We start from the raw sequence: 22,920 nt of genomic DNA on the forward strand, positions 1-22,920 counted from the left end.
ACTTGCAAGGAAAGCAGACAGTTATCACAGTAGGAAAGTAAAAGTGACAATCTTTTGGAATCTTGCTTATATTTCTGTTTTGTGTTGCTTTTTTCATGAAATTACTTGCACGTAAGTATTTTAAGAGTGCCCCTGACTACTCGTAGACTTATGATCAACTCTAATCGTAACTCGCAAATCGTAACTCTTAGTGAAACGCACTTACGTGCTACGTTCACATTTACGTCTACGTTTACGAGCTACGATCGATTAGTGAAACGGTCGCCTGATCTATAACTCATCGTGATACGCCTATATCCCAAAAATCAGCTCAATTTCTGCAAGCGTTTATGGAAAAAGTAAAAACCAAATGGGACAGAGAGACAGACAGACGGACGGACAGACGCAGAGGAAACCCATAGTCGACTCCGGTTTCACCGACAGGGGACTAACAAATCAGATCCTTTTACTTCCTCCTCTATTTTTTACTTTTTACTCAAATTTGCTTGATCACTTCAAGGGTCATTGACTCCCTGACAAGAGAGATTACCCTTACTATGATAAAGAACTTTCATTCTTAATTAAAATTGTCAAGTAAAAACAATAACTGTCAAGGTTTGCCTCTAAAGGTATACTGAAATTATATGTATTTTCCTTATAAAAAACATTTCTTCGGTAAAACCGATAGGGGAACGTTGAACCTTTAACAAGCAAAAAATAATATACAGAACATTATTACACCGCCCTTTGACGTCAATTCATTAGTTGCGTTAACCGCATCTATAATCAGAAAAGGTGAGGAATTTTTTTCTCTGTATTCAAATGACATGTAATTTGTAAAATACTATGACATCTTGGTTATCGTATTTATCAGATTCACGATGAATCACTAATTAGTCTAACTTTGCTGGAAAACTTAATTCATCACATAATGCCGAAGGATAGGTCACGGTAATGACATCATAACTAACGGATTTGGAACCCTGTTTTCAAAATGAGACGTAATTGATTTATTTGAAGATTTTAAAATAATAAATCTGCTTTTCATTTTAGCGAAATTTATTAAATATATGAATGCGCTATTATTCATGAAGTAATTTTTTTTTATTTTACTAGAGGACCTACATGTACATCTTGCTTTAAGGTCTGGAGACACGTTCCTCAAATATCTATGTTTCGATCTCTTCGTAATATGTAACAATATTTATAATATTAACATTATTTTGTGATTTCTAAACTGTCTTTGAAATGTCTTGGAAAATAAGTACAACAAAAATTCTGATACTGATAATTCAGACGATCTCAAATAGGATTATATAGGAAATACCACACTCTGGTATCTTGTATAAATGCCTGGTAAGGTACCTGAATTTTTGTGAGGAAACTTGTTAAAGTAGCAATACTTCAATGACGAATTATTGGGAAAAATTATATATTATTGAGGAATCTTGTTTCACCAGAACATCTGAAAATACATTTGCAAACGTGTAATTAGATGTTATTCCCAGTTGGTTTACAAGTAATTACACGTTTGCAAATGTATTTTCAGATGTTCAAAATACACGTGAAAATGTTGCTTTTAACGTAGAAGTTAGAATGTTGACGCCCTTTGTTAAGCTAAAACTAAAAAAAAAAACCGAGAGACTGAGATGTAACAAAAAATGAGGTATCGCAAAGCGGAGCATCATCTCAAAAGGCACATCGATCTCGATACAAATTATAATTCCGTTACGCACGGACTAATCACCCACTTGCACACGCACACACATCCCTCCAATTTTTGGGGGAGGGGAAAAGGTAAGATTAAAAAAAAAAACAGTACATGTTTGGCTAATTGAATAAGAATGTTAACAAAATGAATGCATTATTTTTTAAAGGTAGATTTTGAAAGTATTACTGACGCAATACATGTCCTCTACGAACTATAACGTCAAGACAGTATGTACAAACTTTAAATAAGGCTGTTTCCGGTTGCTCACCTACATTGTATCTGGCATTTCTGCAGATACACACTAGTTGTTAGTTTGGCTTTATAAAAGAAAGGACGATATGTAAAAAAAAACACGATATTTTTGTGTCATTCAAATCTTTTATTACCATCTCACATAAAAAATCCCACAAGATAATTGCAGCTTGTGTTACTTAACGATATTTACAGTCCCTGAAACTCTCTACTTTCGGTGAGCAAACGCTGAACGAACACAGAGCGAACTCTAAGTGAACGGTGTATGAACTCAGTTTGGTGAACGTTTGTAAATGGTGAATGGTGAGCGAACGCGAGAGCAAAGTTAATGTTGAAGGAAAGGTTGGAACGCAAGATGAACGATTTATTCGAAAGAATTGATGTTTTCCTTGCATTGAATGTATTCTATTATTTTCTATTGCCAGTAAAAAAGTCTTGTAAAATAAATACATTTTGTAGTGCCTACATGTACATTACCAGACCAGATTATTTTTTTGTTCTAAATATTCCTCTTTCAAAAGATCAATCCTTTCACTTCGGAGTTCCGAATGACAATTAATTAATTAGAAAGAAAGATTGAACAATGAGTGAACGCTAAACGCAAGGTGAATGCAAAGTGAACGAAGGGTGAGCGAACGCTGAACGTTTTGTGAATGGTGAATGCAGAACTGTGAGCGAACGGAAGTGCGAAACTATAACGTATAAGGGACTGCAATCCACTTCTACAGCTGACATTAGAAGAAGAAAACATAACTTATTTAATAAGCTCTTTGGCAAATTTCTGTTTTACTTAAAAATGCCACAAGATGTAAGGATTGGCACAGATTTATAACAGGCTGATTGATCCTCTACTCCATTATAACTTTCCTAAAGCAGTTTACATGATGTTGAATTTGAATTAAGTCTGAGGAGAATGCTGTTAGCATTGTTGCTTTTTGGAAAGAATTTGCTTCCTTTGCTCAGTGGAGGGAGCTCATGTTTGGACAACTTGTATTTTGATAAATTTAGAGATTTTTTTTTTTTTAATTTTACGGTAACTTTTTTTTTAAACAATGAACTGAAGATCTCCGTAGATGATTAAACCTGCATCAAGTTTTTTTTTGTTCACTGTGTAATTTTATCGCCTAACACCTTTACGAAGAGAAGTGGTGGTTGGTAAATGGGTGGCAGTCGGTACAAACATTACATGCTTGTAGTTTGGCAGTTTTTGTCCGCCACCTTTTTTGCTCATTGTTATTTTTTTGGATACTGGATTGCTAATTTGGATATTCAAAATGTAATTTGTACACTGGGGATATCAACTAATGTTTTGTACAGATTTGCTAATAACTTTTTCAGTGATGTATTGTGTAAGAGTGATCTCCCCTTTATCTGTCGTCATTTATACATGTATAATAAATGACAAATTCATCCATCAAACCTGTTGATTGTGTTAATCTTAATATTGATATGATATGAATTATAAAACATTCTAAGTATGTGTAAAAAATAGCTTCAGTGAACTTGTGAAATTACACAGGAGAACATAAATCTGCATTATTGTAAATAGTAGCATTTATGTAGTCATGTAATGATTATTTGAGTTTGTTTATATGTAACATGTTAATCCGTATTTATCCGTGTTTTTGGGTATGTGTCAATATTAGAGCGATCGATATGGGGTAATTTTATCAACCACTCAGGAGAGATACTGAGTGAAGTTTCTACGTCACTTTTTCTTTTGATTCGATCGCAGCAAGAGGGGTTTTCCAAGTGTTGCCCACCAACCACCCCATTCAGTATTCCACCTCTGTACTATTAGATTTGATACTGCAATTTTTTTTTTTTTAAAAGAAAAAGTTAAAATCATGTTTATATTTTGGTAGTGATTGAGTTTTTGGCTGTCACGGCAGTTTTTGTCACCTTTTTTGCTCATTGTTATTTTTTGGATACTGGATTGTTAATTTGGATATTCTAAATTTAATTTGATACACTGGGGAGATCAACTAATGTTTTGCACAGATTTACTCATTAGTTTTTTTAGTGATGTATTGTGTAAGAATGATCTCCCCTTTATCTGATTTATCTTTTAATTATCTGTTATCATTTATACATGTATAATAAATGACATTCATCCATCAAACCTGTTGTTTGTGTTAACTTTAATATGGATATGATATGGATTATAAGACATTCTAAGTATGTGCAAAAAAACTAGCTTCAGTGAACTTGTGAAATTACACTGGAAAACATAAATAAAATTTCATGTATATTGGTATATATTATATATAGATCAATAAGTATTTTGATGGGGTATATTTCTGTTTTATTATTAATCTTAATAGAAACTTGATCAATGAAATTTATATATATATATATATATATATATATATATATATATATATATATATATATATATATAATTTAGGGATGTCAACGAATATTCGAGTACTCGACTATCGTTAGATCAGACCGACTATCGACTAAAATTTCTTCAGTCCATTATTCGTTAAAAATATGTTACCTAAAAGTAATTTGAAATTCAAGGTAATAAACTTGGATCTGCCCATTCCATTTATTTACCGATCAATGTTCTCGTAAGTAAAACTCAGGTTAAGGTTTAACTGCCCAAAGGAAATTATTTGTATGTTGATTTATGTTCGGCAAATATGCCTCCAAAGTCTACAGTTTTGGTATACTTTGAAGAATATAAGGATGGAAAAACAGTTAAAAGTACGTTAATAAACTTATTAAGGTTATGTGGAACTGAACTTGTATTCTTCAGTGGAGCATCAAATATGATGTATCATATGCCGAATCCGTCAAAGAACAGTCTTCAAGTGAAACTTTTCTTAAGTAAGTTCGCCGGAAAAATGCCAAAAAAAAAAGCAGAGCCGGAAAGAAAAATGTTGCTATCACATATATGATATTATCAAGGATTGTCTACCACTTATTGTTGTAAATGGAGAGGACGTTCAACAATTGCTTGCATTGGTTGTGTAGATTCAAATTATAAAGTTTCAACCTGTAATTCCATACGATCTGACGTAAAGCAACTATTCATAAAGAATAATTAAACAGCTGTTACAAAATTGTAAATACAGGTAAATTGGGGGACAGTTATGAGCGTAATTATATGGTGTTTCTCTCTGATATTAATATCAAGCAGGCATTTAAAGATAATCATTGTATTGATTATGTGCACAAAATCTCATAATTATAATTTATCGCAAACTCTCTGTTTTTATAAGAGGCACTACTTACTAGTCAACGGTCACTGACAAGACACGTAGAAATGGCTTCAATTTAAGGGTACTTGTATCACGAACCTGTGTTTTCTTCCTTTACTGGTAGTAGTTCATTAATTCTTGATACACCAAGGGGGTGGAGCATCCAAATGTACAATAACTTCCAATATCAGGAAGTTATTGTACAGAAAAGGTATAAAACTGTACAATAACTTCTTACCACATCACAGGAAGCTCTACCTCCTTTTGAATAAATGAAAACAATTTTAAAAACATTTTTAATACTTCTTGTAACATTAACTGAACTGTTTTTGCCCGTAAATGTTTTTACATTTCACGTACTTTATTTTAGCAAGTCTTCATTCTTAAAAATTGAAAATGTTATGTTTTCCTCACCCTGTGGCATAATCGGCTCAGCTTGCTTAATCGCCCTCCCAAACCCGCGCTTCACTTTGCTGTCAAGAATTTTCCAGAATTCACTAAACATTGGGTCATTACTGTCCAAAATGTTTTTCTCGAAGATGTTTTTTTTTATTTCCGAGGTGGCGCAATATCCCACACGATATGAGGTAGGGACATCAGGGAGGGTATTCAATGCCATCTTTTCTCAGAGTTTCCACAATAAAACGCCCCAAGTAGAAATTCAACTGCTCTGCCGTCATTAAATATAAGATTGGTATTTCATCAACGGAATTACCATTACGTTTCTCCCACCATTCCTCGAAGACCTTGAGAGCCCACGTGGTATTTTTCTTGGTGTTAGCATTTTCGTTCGACGCAAACTCGTCACCGCCCCCTTTTTTTAATAAGTAGGGTTTTTTTTTTTTTTTTTTTTTTTTTTTTTTACAAAGTCTAATGGTTAAAGTAAAAGCACTGATAGGGATATAGAAGATGTGGTAAGTAACATTACAGAGTGGTAGTAAATATTACAAATAAACAGAACAAAGTTCATTATAACACAGATATAGAAAAAAAATACTAGGTTGGAGCAGCTGGAAGGAGGGGGCAAGTTGTTGCCAGTGACCGCCGTAAGTGGCGTTCTTTGTTGAACGACCTCATGCGTCTTCCGGGGCACGGAGAGGATAAATACATAATAATAAAAATAGAAAAATACTTAAAAACTTGAAAGACATTTCCAGTGAAACAAGAGATAAGCAGAGTATATAAGACAAAGAATTGGCTTCCAACTATTTTTTACTTGTTACATATAACCACATCAAAAGACACCTCATAAATTTTATGGACTTGCTCATATATTATTAAAAGAAAAATATAACACTTCTCTTCATACATCGGCAACTAATTGAAATAAGGGTCAGTTACACTGAATAACACTTGATGATCTATATTTTAGTAAGTCTTGTTGATATAAAGTATTTCCTATAGGTACTTGAAATAGAGTGGTATGATACTTCAGATTATAAGTAGATTGAAAGACGATATACCTGTATGTTGATTTTAAATACTTTTGTCTTATCTTAATCATAAGTGTTTTAAGTGTGTTTGTAAAAACTGTAGTAAAAATACCACTCATTAATCAGGATTGAGATGTAATGGCACTCATACTGCGCTCTCATACGAAGTGGGATAAATGTAACAGCTAGTTGTAATTTGTTATATGAAAATAAACAAACTATTTCATGGAAAACTTTTCTTTTCATATTGTTAAAAATAAAGAGTATACGAGGGATCCATTAGCAATATTAAAATTATTTCCATTTCTAAATTAATTTAAGTAAACATTACTGATTCCTAGACACAGGTCAAATGTCAGAATAAAGTAAACAACACTGTGTAGGTAATTGAGTCATCTGGCCTTCATAATGATTGATTAATGCGTCCCCTTCCGGTTAAACAGGAGGTTTCCTCTCCGTCCGTTTGACCTACTGTCTCTCTATCTATCCACTTGGGTCTCCGAACTATTTTTAATTATTGATACAAGCTCTGCAGCTTATCATAATGAGAGATAAGTACTCATTTCGCACAGCTTTGATAATTTTCACCAAAAAAAACATATAAAGAAGCCATTAGAAACAGGTTGGAAGGGATACGTTGGATTAGTCAAGACTCTGCCGGCACGATAAATATAAATACATCTGTACAAATACTACGTATACTATACCTACATACATAGTTAGTCACGGATAAATTCTACTTATCCCTTTCCTTCCGGTGTTTCAGTGTCATAGACACTCTGACCATCGACAAATACAAGGTATGTTTTTAAAGCTTTGTCCTAAGTGAATGAAATTATATTTATAATTATTTATAATTATGCTTTAAATTAAAATAGTAAAAAAAAAATGTGATTTTTTTTTAAAAAGAATACATCTAATTATATTCATTTGTTATCACCAGTATTGAGAGGATTATTAACTTAAAATGTGTGAACTGCTAATTTTATATCCATATGATAACTGAAAAAAATGATCTTTTTTTTTTTTATTAAGGTCTTCCGCTCCGAACGAGGTTGAAAAATGCCGAACTTTATTTCTTAAAATTAACAGCAATTATCCGACTTTTCTCATATCACTGTAAAAATGCCGTAAAAACTAAAACCGTCTGGTTTGACTTTGTCAACGCGTTTTAGATCGGGTTTGAGATTTTTATTAAATGTCTGGAGTATTTCGCTTATTCTGCAAGTCCGTATAATGAAAGAAAACACTGACAGATTAAGAGGAGTTTCAGGGGCCTGCCCCCACTGGCGGATTTAAGTGGGGCTTGGGGGCGCACGCCCCCCCCCCCTTTAAAATTTTCAAAATATGACATGACTAATATTAATAATGCCATACTTTGGTTTTATTATTAATGGTCAATTAAAAAATGGTAATTTTATTTTATGACCAAGTATCGGTTTTCTTAAAAATCAAGTCTGAAAACCTTGCATTCCCTAGGCTATGAATATTATCTCATAATTATTCAAAGCGGAAAACGTCTCCCGATTTCGTTTGAAGGGTAGACAGCACTTGTCAATTTCCTATGATGATGCAAAGAAAAATACTGCAATATTTAAAGGCTGGTCGAAGGTAAATAACATTCGGCAAACCTCGGCTGATTCCGTCACCTTCATCCAGATGAGGTACGAATCGGCCGAGTGAGGTAAATAAATGAATTTAAAATCAGAAGGTCTACGTTACAAACCTATCCACTGATTGATGTATTTATTTATCAAATGGTGTAACTATGCAGTAATTTACTTACATAGATACAAGACTTTTTTTTTAACGTCATGATATAGGTTAGGATGGTCACAGACGAGTGTAACTTCGACCACCTGGTTAATTTCGACTGTTCATAAATACCTTAAAATAATTTGTTTATAACCCATTATAGTGTACACACATCTATTTTATGCAGAAAGAAAATGCATTTTTCATATACAAATCAATGTTGATAATAATAGGCGAAATTTATTTCTTTGCTGGAAAATTACATCCAAGAAGAAGCCCGAAAAATAGTGTACACACATCTATTTTATGCAGAAAGAAAATGCATTTTTCATATACAAATCAATGTTGATAATAATAGGCGAAATTTATTTCTTTGCTGGAAAATTACATCCAAGAAGAAGCCCGAAAAATTACGGACGAGTATTTTTAAACCATTGCGGGGAATTATCAGTTTATCACCTCTAAAAATATCTTGTATATACAGAAAGACACAGTGGATATTCCTGGCGTGAAATTTATCAACTATGTTTAAATTTGCAACTTAAATTCATACCTTTTAAATTTATAGTATTTAGTTTTTACAAATAAAATGCAAATCAGCTGAACAGAAATCGGCCGAAGTTACCCTTTGCATGAATACGGCGTCAGCAGGTAACTCAGTTCGACCAATGAAAATGACGCAATGCTATTTGTTACCAGAAAAAAATCATGACCACCATCCGTATAAAAAAAACTTTAAAAAAGTATTAGGATAAGTATTATGTACAAGAATACTCCGTAGAAACTAGTTCTATAACCGTGAAAAAATCATCTGTTTTGTTTACATGCGGTTTAGATGCCTGCGCATATATATAATTGTAGCATGCCTTGACAAATCGGTAAATTAGTCTCTAGGCACCTGGGGGTCGTAACATAAAGCTTGCTAAGTTTTTGACTTGAGTAGGGTCATAAGTATGTTTTAGGTGCAATCTTAAGACCTGCCTAAGTACTACTTAAGTATGTCTTAAACCGTAACATAAAACGGACTTAGGTAGGTCTTAGCTAAGTCAAACTTATGTTCAAAATATTTGTTATGAATCATCCTAGTTTTTCAATTTATATATATATATATTTGTAAAAATGATTTAGTTACGTTTTTAATCACATATATATTAAAGCTGACGTCCTTACCTATCGGTTTTAGCTAGGTTAGATATTAGATTTCGTATTTAATTAAAGTTAATTCTGTTTAAATTATTTGAAATACAATGTATTTGAAAACAAATATTGCACGGCCACAAAGTGGCGCTAGTGGTTCCTTGTAAATGCGTGAATATTGTTTATCACTCGAGAACTGCTATGCTTTCAGTTTACCGTTTGTTGTTATTTTTTCGTTTGACAAATGTTCACTTGCTTTCAAATTGTCATTCTCGCAGACATGGCACGATAACCAAACGCTTGTGTACTTGAAATTGAAACTCTAATAATAAAAAAAACAAAACAATAGGGACATTTTGATTTTTTCCCTCCCATGTCAGCAAGCAGAGAGTGCAGACGTTTTATGATATACTTATTTACAATTTAATGAAGCATGGAAAAGAATTGTTTTCAGAAAATCTCCAACTTATCAACAATTCTCTCTCTCTCTCTCTCTCTCTCTCTAGCGTTAACGGTAGTGAACTCTGTCTGAATACTCGCTTGTTGCGTTCTACATTATAATTTACAGAAAATCTTTATTTGTTTTCTAGTCATCATCCTTTAATTCATCGACAATTTTTAAAATCATTTCATCTCATTTTTTTCACAGTGAACAAACAAAGCCATGATTACTGTATACAATTTACTTATAATGATCAGTGTTTATAACCTAGGTCACACTAATATTTCAAACGTATCCCAAAAATAATATTTTGCATTTACGTGTATATGTCATTTAGAGAGTGATATTGGAATCAGTGATGAATACCCCCCTCCCACCCACCCCCCCCGAAACGAAAAAATAAAATTCTTATATCAGTATATTAAATATAGAAAATTATTTTTTTAATGCATAACATAAATAGAGGAATGTTTTTAAATAGAAATTCAACCTTAAATAGTTCTAAATAGATGTTTAAGAGAGTTAAGACATACTTAAGTCACCTCTACCGGCCGCCTAAGTTTTGCTAAGATTGTCAAATCTTAGCACATTTCTAGTTACGGTCTTAAGTTTAAGACTGTACTTAAGTCCTACTTAAGCATGGTCTTAGACTTAAGTACCCTTTATGTTACGACCCCCTGGTGCACTTAATGTCTTCAAATTAGGTACATTTTGAAAATTGTTTTTTTTTTCTTTTTGTCAGCATTTTTTCACAATCTTTTATGTTTTACAACAGAATAATTTAAATTAATATATATGTATTTTTTTAAATTAGAGATGACGCGAATAATTTCATTTATATTTGCACATCGATCGAAAATACCCCGTGTGCAGTTGAAGTTACCCAACACACATATCTTGTAAATCGAACACATTTATTTTACATCTTGACGAATAATACATATAACAATGTAATCTGAACAATAAAAGTATTCCGAAGGAAAAATAATCCAGTAAATGTTGAGCGTAATACATGTAATAGGCAGTGACATACTTGAACAAATCTAAATATAAAAAAAAAATAATCGGTCGAAATTACACCACCCTACCCTACAGTGTATCTGTCGTATATGTATAATACTTATAAAAACAAACGTTGCAATATTTAATTTTTCAATATTCAGATATTCTTTGTGTATCATTGTGCTTCGTTTATTTCATACTGCTATAAAGGGAACTGCACGTTACAGCGTGTTTGTTTATATTGTTTCGTTGGCTGCGGTGGAGATGCATGTGTAGGTCAGTGAATGGAATTTAAAAATAAACAACACTTTTTGGAATAACATTAGAGTTACATACAAATATCAGGTTGACTAGCATCCTTGCTGAAATAATAATGCTTCAGAACGACTTCTGACATACACGAAGTTCGGAGATTCACGAAGTTCGGAGATACACAAAGTTTCTGCTTTCTCAAGAGTAAATTTGAAATAAAAATTATCAAATGATTAATAAATTTGTATTATTAAGCAGACGTAAAATTCCTACAAAGACTTTAGAGTATTGTAAGTTACAAACTAAATTCATATCTTATAGGCTTTTGTGTAAAGGAAGTAATCAATACAACTATTTTTGTGTCTGGTTTTACTGACTCTTAAAATTCACGAAAACCCAGGAGCTTCCGGGGGCTTCGCGCCCTGGGCCACCTCCAGGACTTCGCCCTGGACCCACTGGGGGCCTTAAGGCGGCCCCAGACCCCCTGCCTGAACGAAGTTATCCACCCCCCCCCCCCCATCACAAATCCTGTATCCGCCCATGGCCCCCTTTTGTATCCAAAATATACACAAGATTTAATAAATCAATTTATAATGTGGCTTTGGGCCCCTACCCCGACACAAAACTGGTCGGGCCCCCTTTTCAAGATTCCTGTTTCCGCCACTGAAAAAGAATGTGTTGTTCTCTTGGATGTCGATATCTGAATTATGTTTTATTTAAACACCTAGTCTAATATATCATGGGCGCCAATAATAGGACGATTATTTGTTTTTTTAAAATAAAGTGGTTCTTACAGATGTTAAAAAAACCTTATAAACGGCTAAATAATTATTTAATTCATCTACAACAAATGTTAGTTTAGTTCTTTGCTTTCATAATTTAACTTTTTATAAATTAACACGAAAGTCGTGCGATCGTATACAAATACTCAGAAGCAATCTTTCATATTTAATGAACGTATAGGTGAATAAATTTCCTCTCATCACTATACGTAAACCCCCATCCTCTAAATAAATAGAATGTTTTCCTTCGCAGTCGGTTGGTTTTACCAGGTACATGTCAGTACAAGTGAGGATGGAGCTTTATAGAAGCAGGTGATGAATTCCGAGAGAAAGGCACTGCCTATTTTATATACATGTACATTCTTAGGGACCTGGTTTTCTGAACCTATCTCACTGTTATTCAAAGACCTAGCTAGAAATTCTCTCTCTCTCTCTCTCTTTGAAATGCAGGCCCGTCGATTGTAAAAAAAATGACAAAATAATTTCAATTTTTAATAAGTATCTCATCTCCCAAGCCAAAGACCCAAGTAAGCTTTTGCTGTTCATAATTCCTCATCTTTGTTTGCTATCTTGGTGTATATAAGCATTATCGTCGTTGTTGTTCTAAAGCTACTCGTAAATTTTTCTCATTTTAATCTTATCAAGAATCACTGGACCATAACAACGAAAATTAACACAGAATATTTTTGGTAAAGTTTTGTTCAAATGAAGGGTCACGTCCTCTTTTAACGGATACATGTAGAAAAAATTAGATGGGGTCCAGGCGCAGATCAAGGAATTTTTTTCCACGGAGGGGGGGGGGGGAGGGGAGGGGATCCCAATAAAAAAAATATTTCAACCCAGAAATTTTTTGACGAGCCAAAAAAAAAAAAAAAACTCTTTTCCCAAACGTGAAAAACCTATTTCGTGTGTGTGTTTGTGTGTGTGTATGGGGGAGGGGGGGCGTTGACTTTTAAAGCTTCATACCTAAGACTTTTCATACCATTTTAACACAGATCCGCGTTTTCGAGGAAGGGTCCGTGTTTTCTAAGGGGGGGGGGGCATGGTCACTTTTACTTGTTAGCTCACCTGAGCTGAAAGCTCAAGTGAGCTTTTCTGATCACCCGTTGTCCGTCGTCCGTCCGTCTGTAAACTTTTCACATTTTCAACTTCTTCTCAAGAACCACTGGGCCAATTCTAACCAAACTTGGTACAAAGTATCCTTGGGGAAAGGGGAGTTTAAATTTTTAAAATAAAGGATCAAGTCCCCTTACAAGGGGAGATAATCAAGAAAAGACAAAAATAGGGTGGGGTCATTAAAAAATCTTCTTCTCAAGAACCACTTAGCCAGAAAAGCTGAAACTTTTGTGGAAGCATCCTGGGGTAGTGTAGATTCTAAATTGTTCAAATCATGACCCCCGGGGGTAGGGCGACGCCACAATAGGGAATACAAGTTTTACATTGAAATATATAGGAAAAATCTTTAAAAATCTTTTTCTCAAGAACCACTGAGCCAGAAAAGCTGAAACTGATGTGGAAGCATTCTGGGGTAGTGTAGACTCTGAATTGTTCAAATCATGACCCCCGGGGATAGGGCGACGCCACAATAGGGAATACAAGTTTTACATTGAAATATATAGGAAAAATCTTTAAAAATCTTCTTCTCAAGAACCTCTGGGCCAGAAAAGCTGAAACTTATGTGGAAGCATTCTGGGGTAGTGTAAATTCTAAATTGTTCAAATCATGACCCCCAGGGACAGGGCTGGGCCACAATAGGAAATACAAGTTTTACTTAGAAATATATAGGAAAAATCTTTAAAAATCTTCTTCTCAAGAACCACTGAGCCAGAAAAGCTGAAATTTTTTTTGGAAGCATCCTGGGGTAGTGTAGATTCTAAATTGTTCAAATCATGACCCCCCGGGGGTAGGGCGAGGCCACAATAGGGAATACAAGTTTTACATTGAAATATATAGGAAAAATCTTTAAAAATCTTCTTCTCAACAACCACTGAGCCAGAAAAGCTGAAACTTATGTGGAAGCATCCTCAAGTAGTGTAGACTCTAAATTGTTCAAATCATGAACCCTGGGGATAGGGCGGGGCCACAATAGGGGGAATCTCAAGTTTTACATTGAAATATATAGGAAAAATCTTTAAAAATCTTCTCAAGACCACTGGACCAAAAAAACTGAAACTTACGTGGAAGCATCCTGGGGTAGTGTAGATTCTAAATTGTTCAAATCATGGCCTCTGGGGGTAGGGTGGGGCCACAATAGGTATTACAAGGGGGGAAGTCTGGTAATGAACAGCATGGCCAAAGTTACTCAGGTGAGCGATGTGGCCTATGGGCCTCTTGTTTCTTATATACATTTAACTGCCCCCAACCCCCTCTAGATCCGCGCATGGGGTCATTTGAAAATAGTATTCTCAAGAATCCCTGGACTAGAATGAGAAAATTTCCAACATAGCATACATTCATTTTTTTTTCAAATATTGATTCCAGGGAGAAGGTTTGGGCCGGAAAGAGTGTTCATAATTTAACAAAGGAATGAATTTATATATCCCCCAAACGAAGTGTGTGGGTTTGGGGTGGGGGTGTTTTGAGTCTTTTGGAATCACACTGTCCGTCTGCCTAGCTGTCCGTCTGTACGTGATAGTTCGCCAAGGATATTATAACTTTGTTATGAAGAAACTGGAAGGTCATACTTGGTACAAAGATTACTAATGATCCGAAGGTGTGTCATGGTTTTGATCCAACATCATTCCAAAAAAGTTCAAGGTCATTGGAAAAAAATAGCAAGTATCATACTTGATACAGAAATTGCTTATGACAAAATTAAAGGGTTTGACACGACTTTCATCCAAGGTCATTCCTGTAAGTTCAAGGTCACTGACAGAAAACTGTAAAATTACTGTATGTGTTATAACTTTTGAAGCTCATACTTGGAACAAAGATTGCTTATGATCCACCGGTTTGAGATAACATAGTACTAGACTGGCAGAAGAAGTGGCAAAATTCGTGCCTGGATTATAAATTTATAAGGGGTGGGAGGAACACGGGAAACTTTTTCTCAGATTGCTTGATATGGGTTTTCCTGACCTTGAACAAAGGTTTTTTAGGCAAGTTCAAGGTCACTGGCAGATAAATATTATTTTTTTCCCACATGCTATAACTTTGTTATATAAAATCACTGGAAGCTTTTACTTGATACAGAGATTGCTTATGATCCAAGAATGTGTTTTGACCTTGATCCAAGGTCTTTCTGGCAAGTTCAAGGTCACTGACAGAAAAGTGCAATATTCTTTTTCAGGTATATCTTTGTCATTGGGTATCACTGGAAGCTCATAATTTGTTCAAAGGTTGTTTTGACCTTAACATAGGTCATTTAGGCAAGTTCAAGGTCACTGATATAATAAGTGTAAAATTCAAAAAGTTCTAGTCGCCCAAGTGGCGCAGTGGTAAGAGTGTCTGCTCTAGAGTCGTGGATTATGGAGTTGATCCTTACGTCGCAGGTTCGAATCCCACTGTGGGACGCAGACACTGATCCTTCGGATGAGACCGTACAAACTGAGGTCCCGTCTGGCAGTAGGTGCTGACACGAAAAAGATCCCTCACTGCTAAATGGCCATGTGTGCCGAGTATAGGTCAAAATTTGCAGATCTCCATCGGCAAATGGTGGCGTCTCCATATGATTGAAAAATTCTCGAAAGGGACGTTAAACAACATACAAACAAATAAACAAAAAGGTCTATACTTTTGTAATAGAAAAAAATTGCATGCATTTGCATTTCACTGAAAAGATGATAAATGTATCATCCAGAGTGTGTAATGGCCTTGACTTAAATTCGAGGTCACTTAGAATATGATGTTTTGGATGAATAGTCTGAAAGAATACGTGACTGTGATTTTTCTTTATGTGACATAAAGATGGTGTTTGCTCTTAACAAGCTGCAGAATGTGTCATGGCTTGACGCAAAGTTATTTGGACAAGTTCAAGTTCACTGACAGGGTAATTTTACATTCCTTTACTGTCTTTCTACTGTTGAAACATTGAAAGTTGATGCCCCTTACAGGATTGTTTAGAACCTTAAAATGTTGCATGACCTTGACTCAAGGTCGCTCTGTCCTGTCCGGAGCTCCGACGGAAGACCTATTCGTTGCATTGCAACGAGCTCGGCTCTAATTTATTTATTTAATTCTGATAGTCATAAGTTGTCCTTTGCCTTTTAAGAATAAATTGACTTATCAATCTGATTCATTAAATTTTACCAAAATTAATTGAAAATCAGATTGGGAAGAGGAAATGTTATTTACATAAAAATCGTTACAAGGACAACTTGCCGGTGGAGAATTTTTGACCTATACTCGGCACTCAGGGCCATTGAGCAGTGAGTGATCTTTTTCGTGCCAGCACCTACTGCGACATGGGACCTCGGTTTATACGGTCTCATCCGAAGGACCGGTCTCCAACCCACAGTGGGATTCGAACCCGCGATGTAAGGATCAACTCTTTACTCCGCGACTGTAGAGCAAACGCTCTAACCACTGCGCCACGCGGGCGACAGAAAATTTGAAAGAAAAAATAATTATATCCTCTGAAGAACTGTGTATTTTAAATATATATTGTATCTTACTTCAAAAGATTTTTACCAATTGTCAATTTTTCGAGTAAGGATGTTTAACAAAGTTATTACTACATTTGACAGTATTTGCATGGGTGATGAAAGAGGAAATCAGCATCATTCATCTCAAAAGAAATTTTCTTAATATGTTATAAATTGGTAGTATTACATTGTAATTTGATTTTTTTTCCTTCTTCAGAAAAAATCAGAAGGAATGGAGTGAAACACCTGGAAACTATAAAAACTAATCAGAGACAAAGGGAATATGAACGAAACTTACGTTAGTACAAAATTCAATAATCATAAGTTAAAAAGATAACAAAGCAAAAAACACACACATACACACACGTTTTACCAAGAACTCGAACAAATAAACATGTACATTTTTAAGCGATTATAAAGAAGATGGGCGTGTTTGGCGTGTGATCTGCAGGAATCATGTGTACGAAACATTTATAGTTTAAATGTCCACGATTTGGTCGGTTGACCACAGCTGGACAGGTTTTACAAAGCTACGCACATAGGAAAATGTTATACATTTGTATTTAGTTTGAATGTCAAATTGTAATATTTAGGTCCGCTTATCTTAATGATCAAACTTTAAGATAGTAATGCTTCACATAAATAATAAACACCTACAAGATAATAAGATTATAGTTAAATGCAATTACAAGTACAAGTGTATATTAAAGTATTAGTAGATTGGAAGAATTGCTTTCGCTCTTAATGCAACAGAACCAGAATATATCCATTTAAAAAAAAATCAGTTCAAAATATTAAACTGACAAAAGAAATTAATTGCTTGCATTAAAAAAAAATATTAACTCTCCATGCGAGGATCGAACCAAAAAGTTTTCGACTCCATTTGCACTGGACGGGTAACGCATATTACTGAGCTATCACGACTACACATACAAGTTGGCTTTTAAAACCACAATGAAGCACCGCATTTACACATTGGAATTTTTTTGGAAAAAGTTCATTTTTTACGGTGTCTGGGTATTTTCTCCATTTTTTACAAATGATTGTTTGTTTCTTTGAATTAAAATTCATACAAATAACGTTTGAAAATCATGGAGAGATGACCCAGAGATAGCAAATTTTTAGAAAAAACTTGTTTAAAAATGTGACATTTTGTACCAAATGAATCATCTACCCTATTAACAAGATATTTTTTAGCAATTCAAGATACAATTTCGGGAAAATATTTCCCTTTCCCATTTCACAGGAACCCAAATGATCAAAAGAATGATAAAATTTCGTGTGATAGATCAATGAAATTTTCACTTTTCAAGTACGCCGTGATTCCTGCCGAATGCCACTCAAAAGCGCCCTCGTTCTTTGCTCACATTTTTTTAGCCTTTTATCCTATATTAAAGAATAATATTTGAAATACTAGATTATCTAGGAGTTATGCGTATTATCTATTGTATGTAACAGGCTGAGGTCCAGAACGAATATCATTATCCAACATTTTTAGCCACTGTAGACAAGTCGTATGAATCCCTGGTAAGTGGCAATATAAAATAGCTGTAATTTTGTCCTTTTTTTTAATTTATATGCAAAAATGTTACATTTTTCAAAAAAATAAATAAATACAATATATGCAGAAAGATGGTCTTTAGAATGGAATAGAAGTATGTAATATAATGTGTCAGTTTTGCTATATCTTCTCGAGGGATCTTTTCCCAAAAAATCGAATTGATCCATTTTCCAGTACAGTTCTTTGTGGGATTTTTGTTGACAGACATATTGACTTACAAGCAAAAAGGACGGACGTACTAAGGGTTAAACATGACATTCTTGAACTTCTTTGATAAAAGTTATTCACAAACTTGATTTTTTTTAGAAAGAACAAAAAGATGATGGCAGATATGAACGGGTACGAATATTACAGAATGTTTTGTTCTAACCGTCTGCTTCACCTTATGTTTTTGGAAATTAAAAAAAAAAAACAATTTAATACCATATATTATTTTTTTTTATTACTTTGTGGAATTATACATAAATTAATGTATATGTTACGTATCCATCATATCAATACGTTCATTTACTGAAACACTGATTACTCTTTCATTTTTTTTCTAATTGTTTTAAGCTCAAAAACACCTGCGCTGTGGAACCAAACCTGAAGGAGATTAAAGGGGTTGAAAAAGAAACTAACAAACTTGAAACACATGGGGTATCAATGAAAACTTGGGTAGCCATTGTAATAAGTGTTGTTTTCCTAAGTGGTTTTGTCACGATGACATCATTGTTTGCTGTGCAGCTCAATAAGAGATGTCGTAAGTTTTATCATCATGGTTTTTATAACACTTGCCTATTTTGTAGCAATAAGGAACGGCAAAAAAAAGAATTGAAATCGCTGACCTGAATTTAAGGTTCATTGAAACTCTGATAAGAGAGATAACTCTAACTGATAAAAAATATTATTCTTCAATAAACTCTCAACAGGCCATTTTTGTCAAATTTTGCCCCAAAGGTATGCTGAAATTGTGTGCATTTCAATTATAAATAAGATTTCTCTTTCATAATCAAAAGTGTTAAAGAAAGACTTTACGTTTTGTAGAGCTTTAAGGTTGAAAACCGACGATATTATTATTTTTCTTAGTGTAGTGATTTTTTTTAACTAGTAAATATAATCTGTAAGTATTATTTTTTTTTTATATCTATGGTTATACTCCAAAAGACAATTTAGTATTTAGGAACATGTGGTGTACCTAGTGGCTCAAAATTTGAGAAATGACATTCTCATCAATTTTTCACCGTTCGTTATCAATCTTATATTTTCTCATGCAGTTATTTTCCCCCTTAGATTACAGTCATTTAAAATGAAAAATAAATTGGAAAGAGTTAAAAATTTAGTCGCGGACATTATCAAAATTTATGATTATGTAAACGATATAACGTACCAATTATCTACGTTATATCTTTATGATTTAGTGGGCAGTATACAGGAGGGTCTGGAGAAAGGAATTGGTGAGTTACCTTCTCTACAAAGATACGGTTTCAGCAGAAATAGTGACTCTTTGAATACCTTTATGCTTGTATTTATTCAGTTAAATTTTAAAAAAATATCAATGTATGAGCCATATTTTTTTGAAATATTTCAAACGGAACAAAACCAGTATTTCAGTTCATTGATTTTTTTTCCAAACTAATGCATTAGTTATGTTCTTTTTTTAATTTATGATAAATTATATTTAACAGAACAAAACCAGTCACTTCAGCTGCAAATAAGCCGTTTAAAAAATATAATTGGTAAGTTCCGATTATTTCAGTGTTAAACAGGAAATATTTTAAATTCTTTAATTATTACCCATGTGAATCAATAAAATTTCTTCCAACCTCACAAAATATAAAATGAAAATCTGAAAAAAGTGCATAAAAAGTAGAATCGCTTGAGTTTCGTTTTATAAGAATCGGTCCTTTGATGTATTAAGCGCATTTTTATGGACTTAGAATTCCAAGGTTACTTTTTAAATGAAATTGAAGACACGGCTACTAATTAATTACATTCAGTATTATTGCTTTATTCCAAGAGGGGACAACCAAATAACATTTTGAAAAAAAAAAATAAAAGGAGTAAACATGTAATCATCTTTTCTTGTAGTTTCTCCACATTTCTGGTCCTCCAATGGAAATTCAATCTATATGTTATTTCTGACCGAGAGGACTTGGTTTGATTCTCAGGTAAATTAAAAAAAAATATCCGTCGATATCGCGGAACCAAATACATGATTTTGCTTTTGATCCCAGGAATCAGTGATGTTAATATGATCAATATTTTATTTTTATTTTATAGGTATGGTGTAGTAATACTGGGGGAACTTTGGCAGAAATAGAAACTGTAGATGAGAATAATTTCATCCGAAACAGCATCATCAGTCTAAGAGAAGCTAACATAATCAGAGGTACCTTTTTTTTGTTAAAAAATTCGTTAGATTAAAACACGGAACTCAGGAAACTAAAGTGGGATAAAGCTTTATCTTTGAGAAATATATTGTTTATGAGAAAATATAATTGTTAATATGATTTATAAAATGCAGATAATTAATGAGACATTTATTTTAGTTTTATTTGAAAGAAACATCTGAAAATTCAAACAACATAATGCAGTATTTTTCATTATATTTATTTTATTTTTTATTCATTTTAAATGAATTTTATTTACATACAAGAATACAATGTGTTCATATGTTTTTGAACTTGAGAAAAATGGTCTTCAAGTAGAGGATTACATAACCATCATGCTAAAATGGCGAATTATAAGATCACACTTGTACATGATGCACACCTGTAAAACTTGAATAGGTTCGGTGTGAAGAAAAATTCTAGTATCTTTAAAAGAATATACATATAATCATGAACTCTTTCTAATGTTGGTTATGAATATCAATTTTGACTGAGGCGAATTCACCAGAAAAAAATATAAATATTGACTGAGGCGAAGCCTCGGTCAATTTTGATATTTTTCTGGTGAATAACCAGCATTCACCACCGAAAGTCACCTATTCTATATTTGGTTTTGAAGAAAAAAGACACTGAATACTGCATGATGAACCTTTTTCATTAACGAATATATGTCGTAGAAAGATTAAAAATATCCACATAATAAGCTATAGCTTCCTTTCGATGTTTGTAAGTTATCGAAATACTTAGAAATTAATCAGGCGATAGGTACTATCTAACATTCTTCCTGCTTAGATACAGAACTGGCTCCGATCGTTGCAACCATTGTTTACAGTGGTTTTTAGGTTCCTTTTGTGACGATACAATTCCCGCTGCACGCGCACTAACCCTCCGGTAAATACGACTTCAAATCCACTGGATACGTTGTGTTATGAACCGTTTGCGTTTGTATTTATTATAATAACTATAAATAATTTATCTTTTGTATTAACATTTGCAGATGGTGTATGGGTAGGCGGAACAGATGAAAATACAGAAGGAATTTGGAAATGGGCATCAAGAAATACAAATATAACTTTTACATTCTGGGCTCCAAATGAGCCAAATAATTTCCGTAATAACGAAAATTGTCTGGAACTTTCAGAAGAGAAAGGATGGGCATGGAATGATAACAACTGTGATGAAACAAAGACATTTCTTTGTGAAATTTTGCAGAGCAAGTAAATGATGTTTTTCAATTTTTTTTCAGGTTTTCAATAAAAACGTTGAGATTACAGGGCGTTCAAGAACTTCGGTCAAAAATATAGCGATAATAGTATAATATTGCAATTTCTATTCTTGTTATAATGACGTCATCTAAAAACATAGCGGATTGTTGGTTCGTAATTTGACCGACAGATTTCATACCAATCGTTAAGTCATTACTAAAAATTTTGTTTGAATATGAATTACTTCGTTAATCTAGTTTAAACAGTCGGTTAATGGTTTGATGTTACCGGTCGACAAGAGAGCTTACTCCTCCTAGACACCTCACTACATCTCTTGTGTTTCCAGGGGTTTCCATCTCTCTGGCTGGAATTCAGTATTCTTAACATCTGTCCAAAAGTTATCCGACTTTCCATGTAAATACATGTATATCATTTGCTTTTTTTTCCCTGTATATTACCAAAATAGATCTGGCACTTCAAGGTTATTTGCTAATGTTTATTTTTGTCGTCCAGTGGAATCTCAGATCTCTGAAATATGTTTGGGTAGGATTTCAGTAAGTACAAAATAATTGCTAGCAATAAGTAAATGGCTCGATATTCTTTAAGCTTGTATTATCACTGAATTATAAAAAAAATAACACTTTTCTTGTTATTATGAGAATTCAAAAACCCTCATATTCACCCTCCTTGTCGTTTTCGCATGATTTTAACAAACTTGAATCTTGGCTTTTTTTTTGTTCTTGAGATGATTTTTAAAGATTTTTCCTACGTATTCCTATGCAAAACGTTTATTGCCCAATCGGATCCGCCCTATCCCAGGTGTTCATGATTTAAATAAATGGATCTACATTACTTGTGTATGCAATCACTTGAGTCTCATCTCTTTTTGCACTAAGGATACTTCGTGGCAAGTTTGTTTGAAATTGGCTCACTGGTTCTTGAGAAGTCGAAAATGTGTAAAGTTTTCGGACAGACGGACACCGGACAAAATGTGATCAGAAAAAGCTCCCTTGAACCCTCGGCTCAAGTGAGCTAAAACAGAAAAAAAATGTAATTACAACAATTGGACGACTAACATTTAACTCCTATGTTTATTTTGGCAAGGTCACCGGATAATTGCACACGTTTGCCTATCTGCTTATGCCAAAACTAAAATATCTTGAATTAAATAGGCTTTGACCAAATAAGCCCCACCTATACTATATAACGATGTTTTGTATTAAAAAGGATTTAGACATTATTTTT

At 33.7% G+C, this 22,920-nt stretch overlaps 1 protein-coding gene across 1 annotated transcript; it reads left to right on the plus strand.

Moving 5' to 3' along the window:
• The first annotated feature begins 13,259 nt into the window (after nucleotides 1-13,259).
• On the plus strand, nucleotides 13,260-21,691 carry LOC133180189 (C-type lectin domain family 4 member D-like). Its single transcript, XM_061314756.1, has 10 exons — nucleotides 13,260-13,653; nucleotides 15,942-15,957; nucleotides 17,996-18,064; nucleotides 18,405-18,437; nucleotides 18,654-18,840; nucleotides 19,499-19,534; nucleotides 19,766-19,816; nucleotides 20,169-20,248; nucleotides 20,361-20,469; nucleotides 21,468-21,691. The coding sequence occupies exons 1-10, from the start codon at nucleotides 13,631-13,633 to the stop codon at nucleotides 21,689-21,691; spliced, it is 828 nt and encodes a 275-aa protein (XP_061170740.1). The 5' UTR covers nucleotides 13,260-13,630.
• Nucleotides 21,692-22,920: the final 1,229 nt, after the last annotated feature.

This window comes from Saccostrea echinata, unplaced genomic scaffold (assembly GCF_033153115.1).
Source record: "Saccostrea echinata isolate AGI-Se365-2 ecotype Australia unplaced genomic scaffold, CSIRO_AGI_Sech_v1 ptg000006l, whole genome shotgun sequence".
Classification (NCBI taxonomy): domain Eukaryota; kingdom Metazoa; phylum Mollusca; class Bivalvia; order Ostreida; family Ostreidae; genus Saccostrea; species Saccostrea echinata.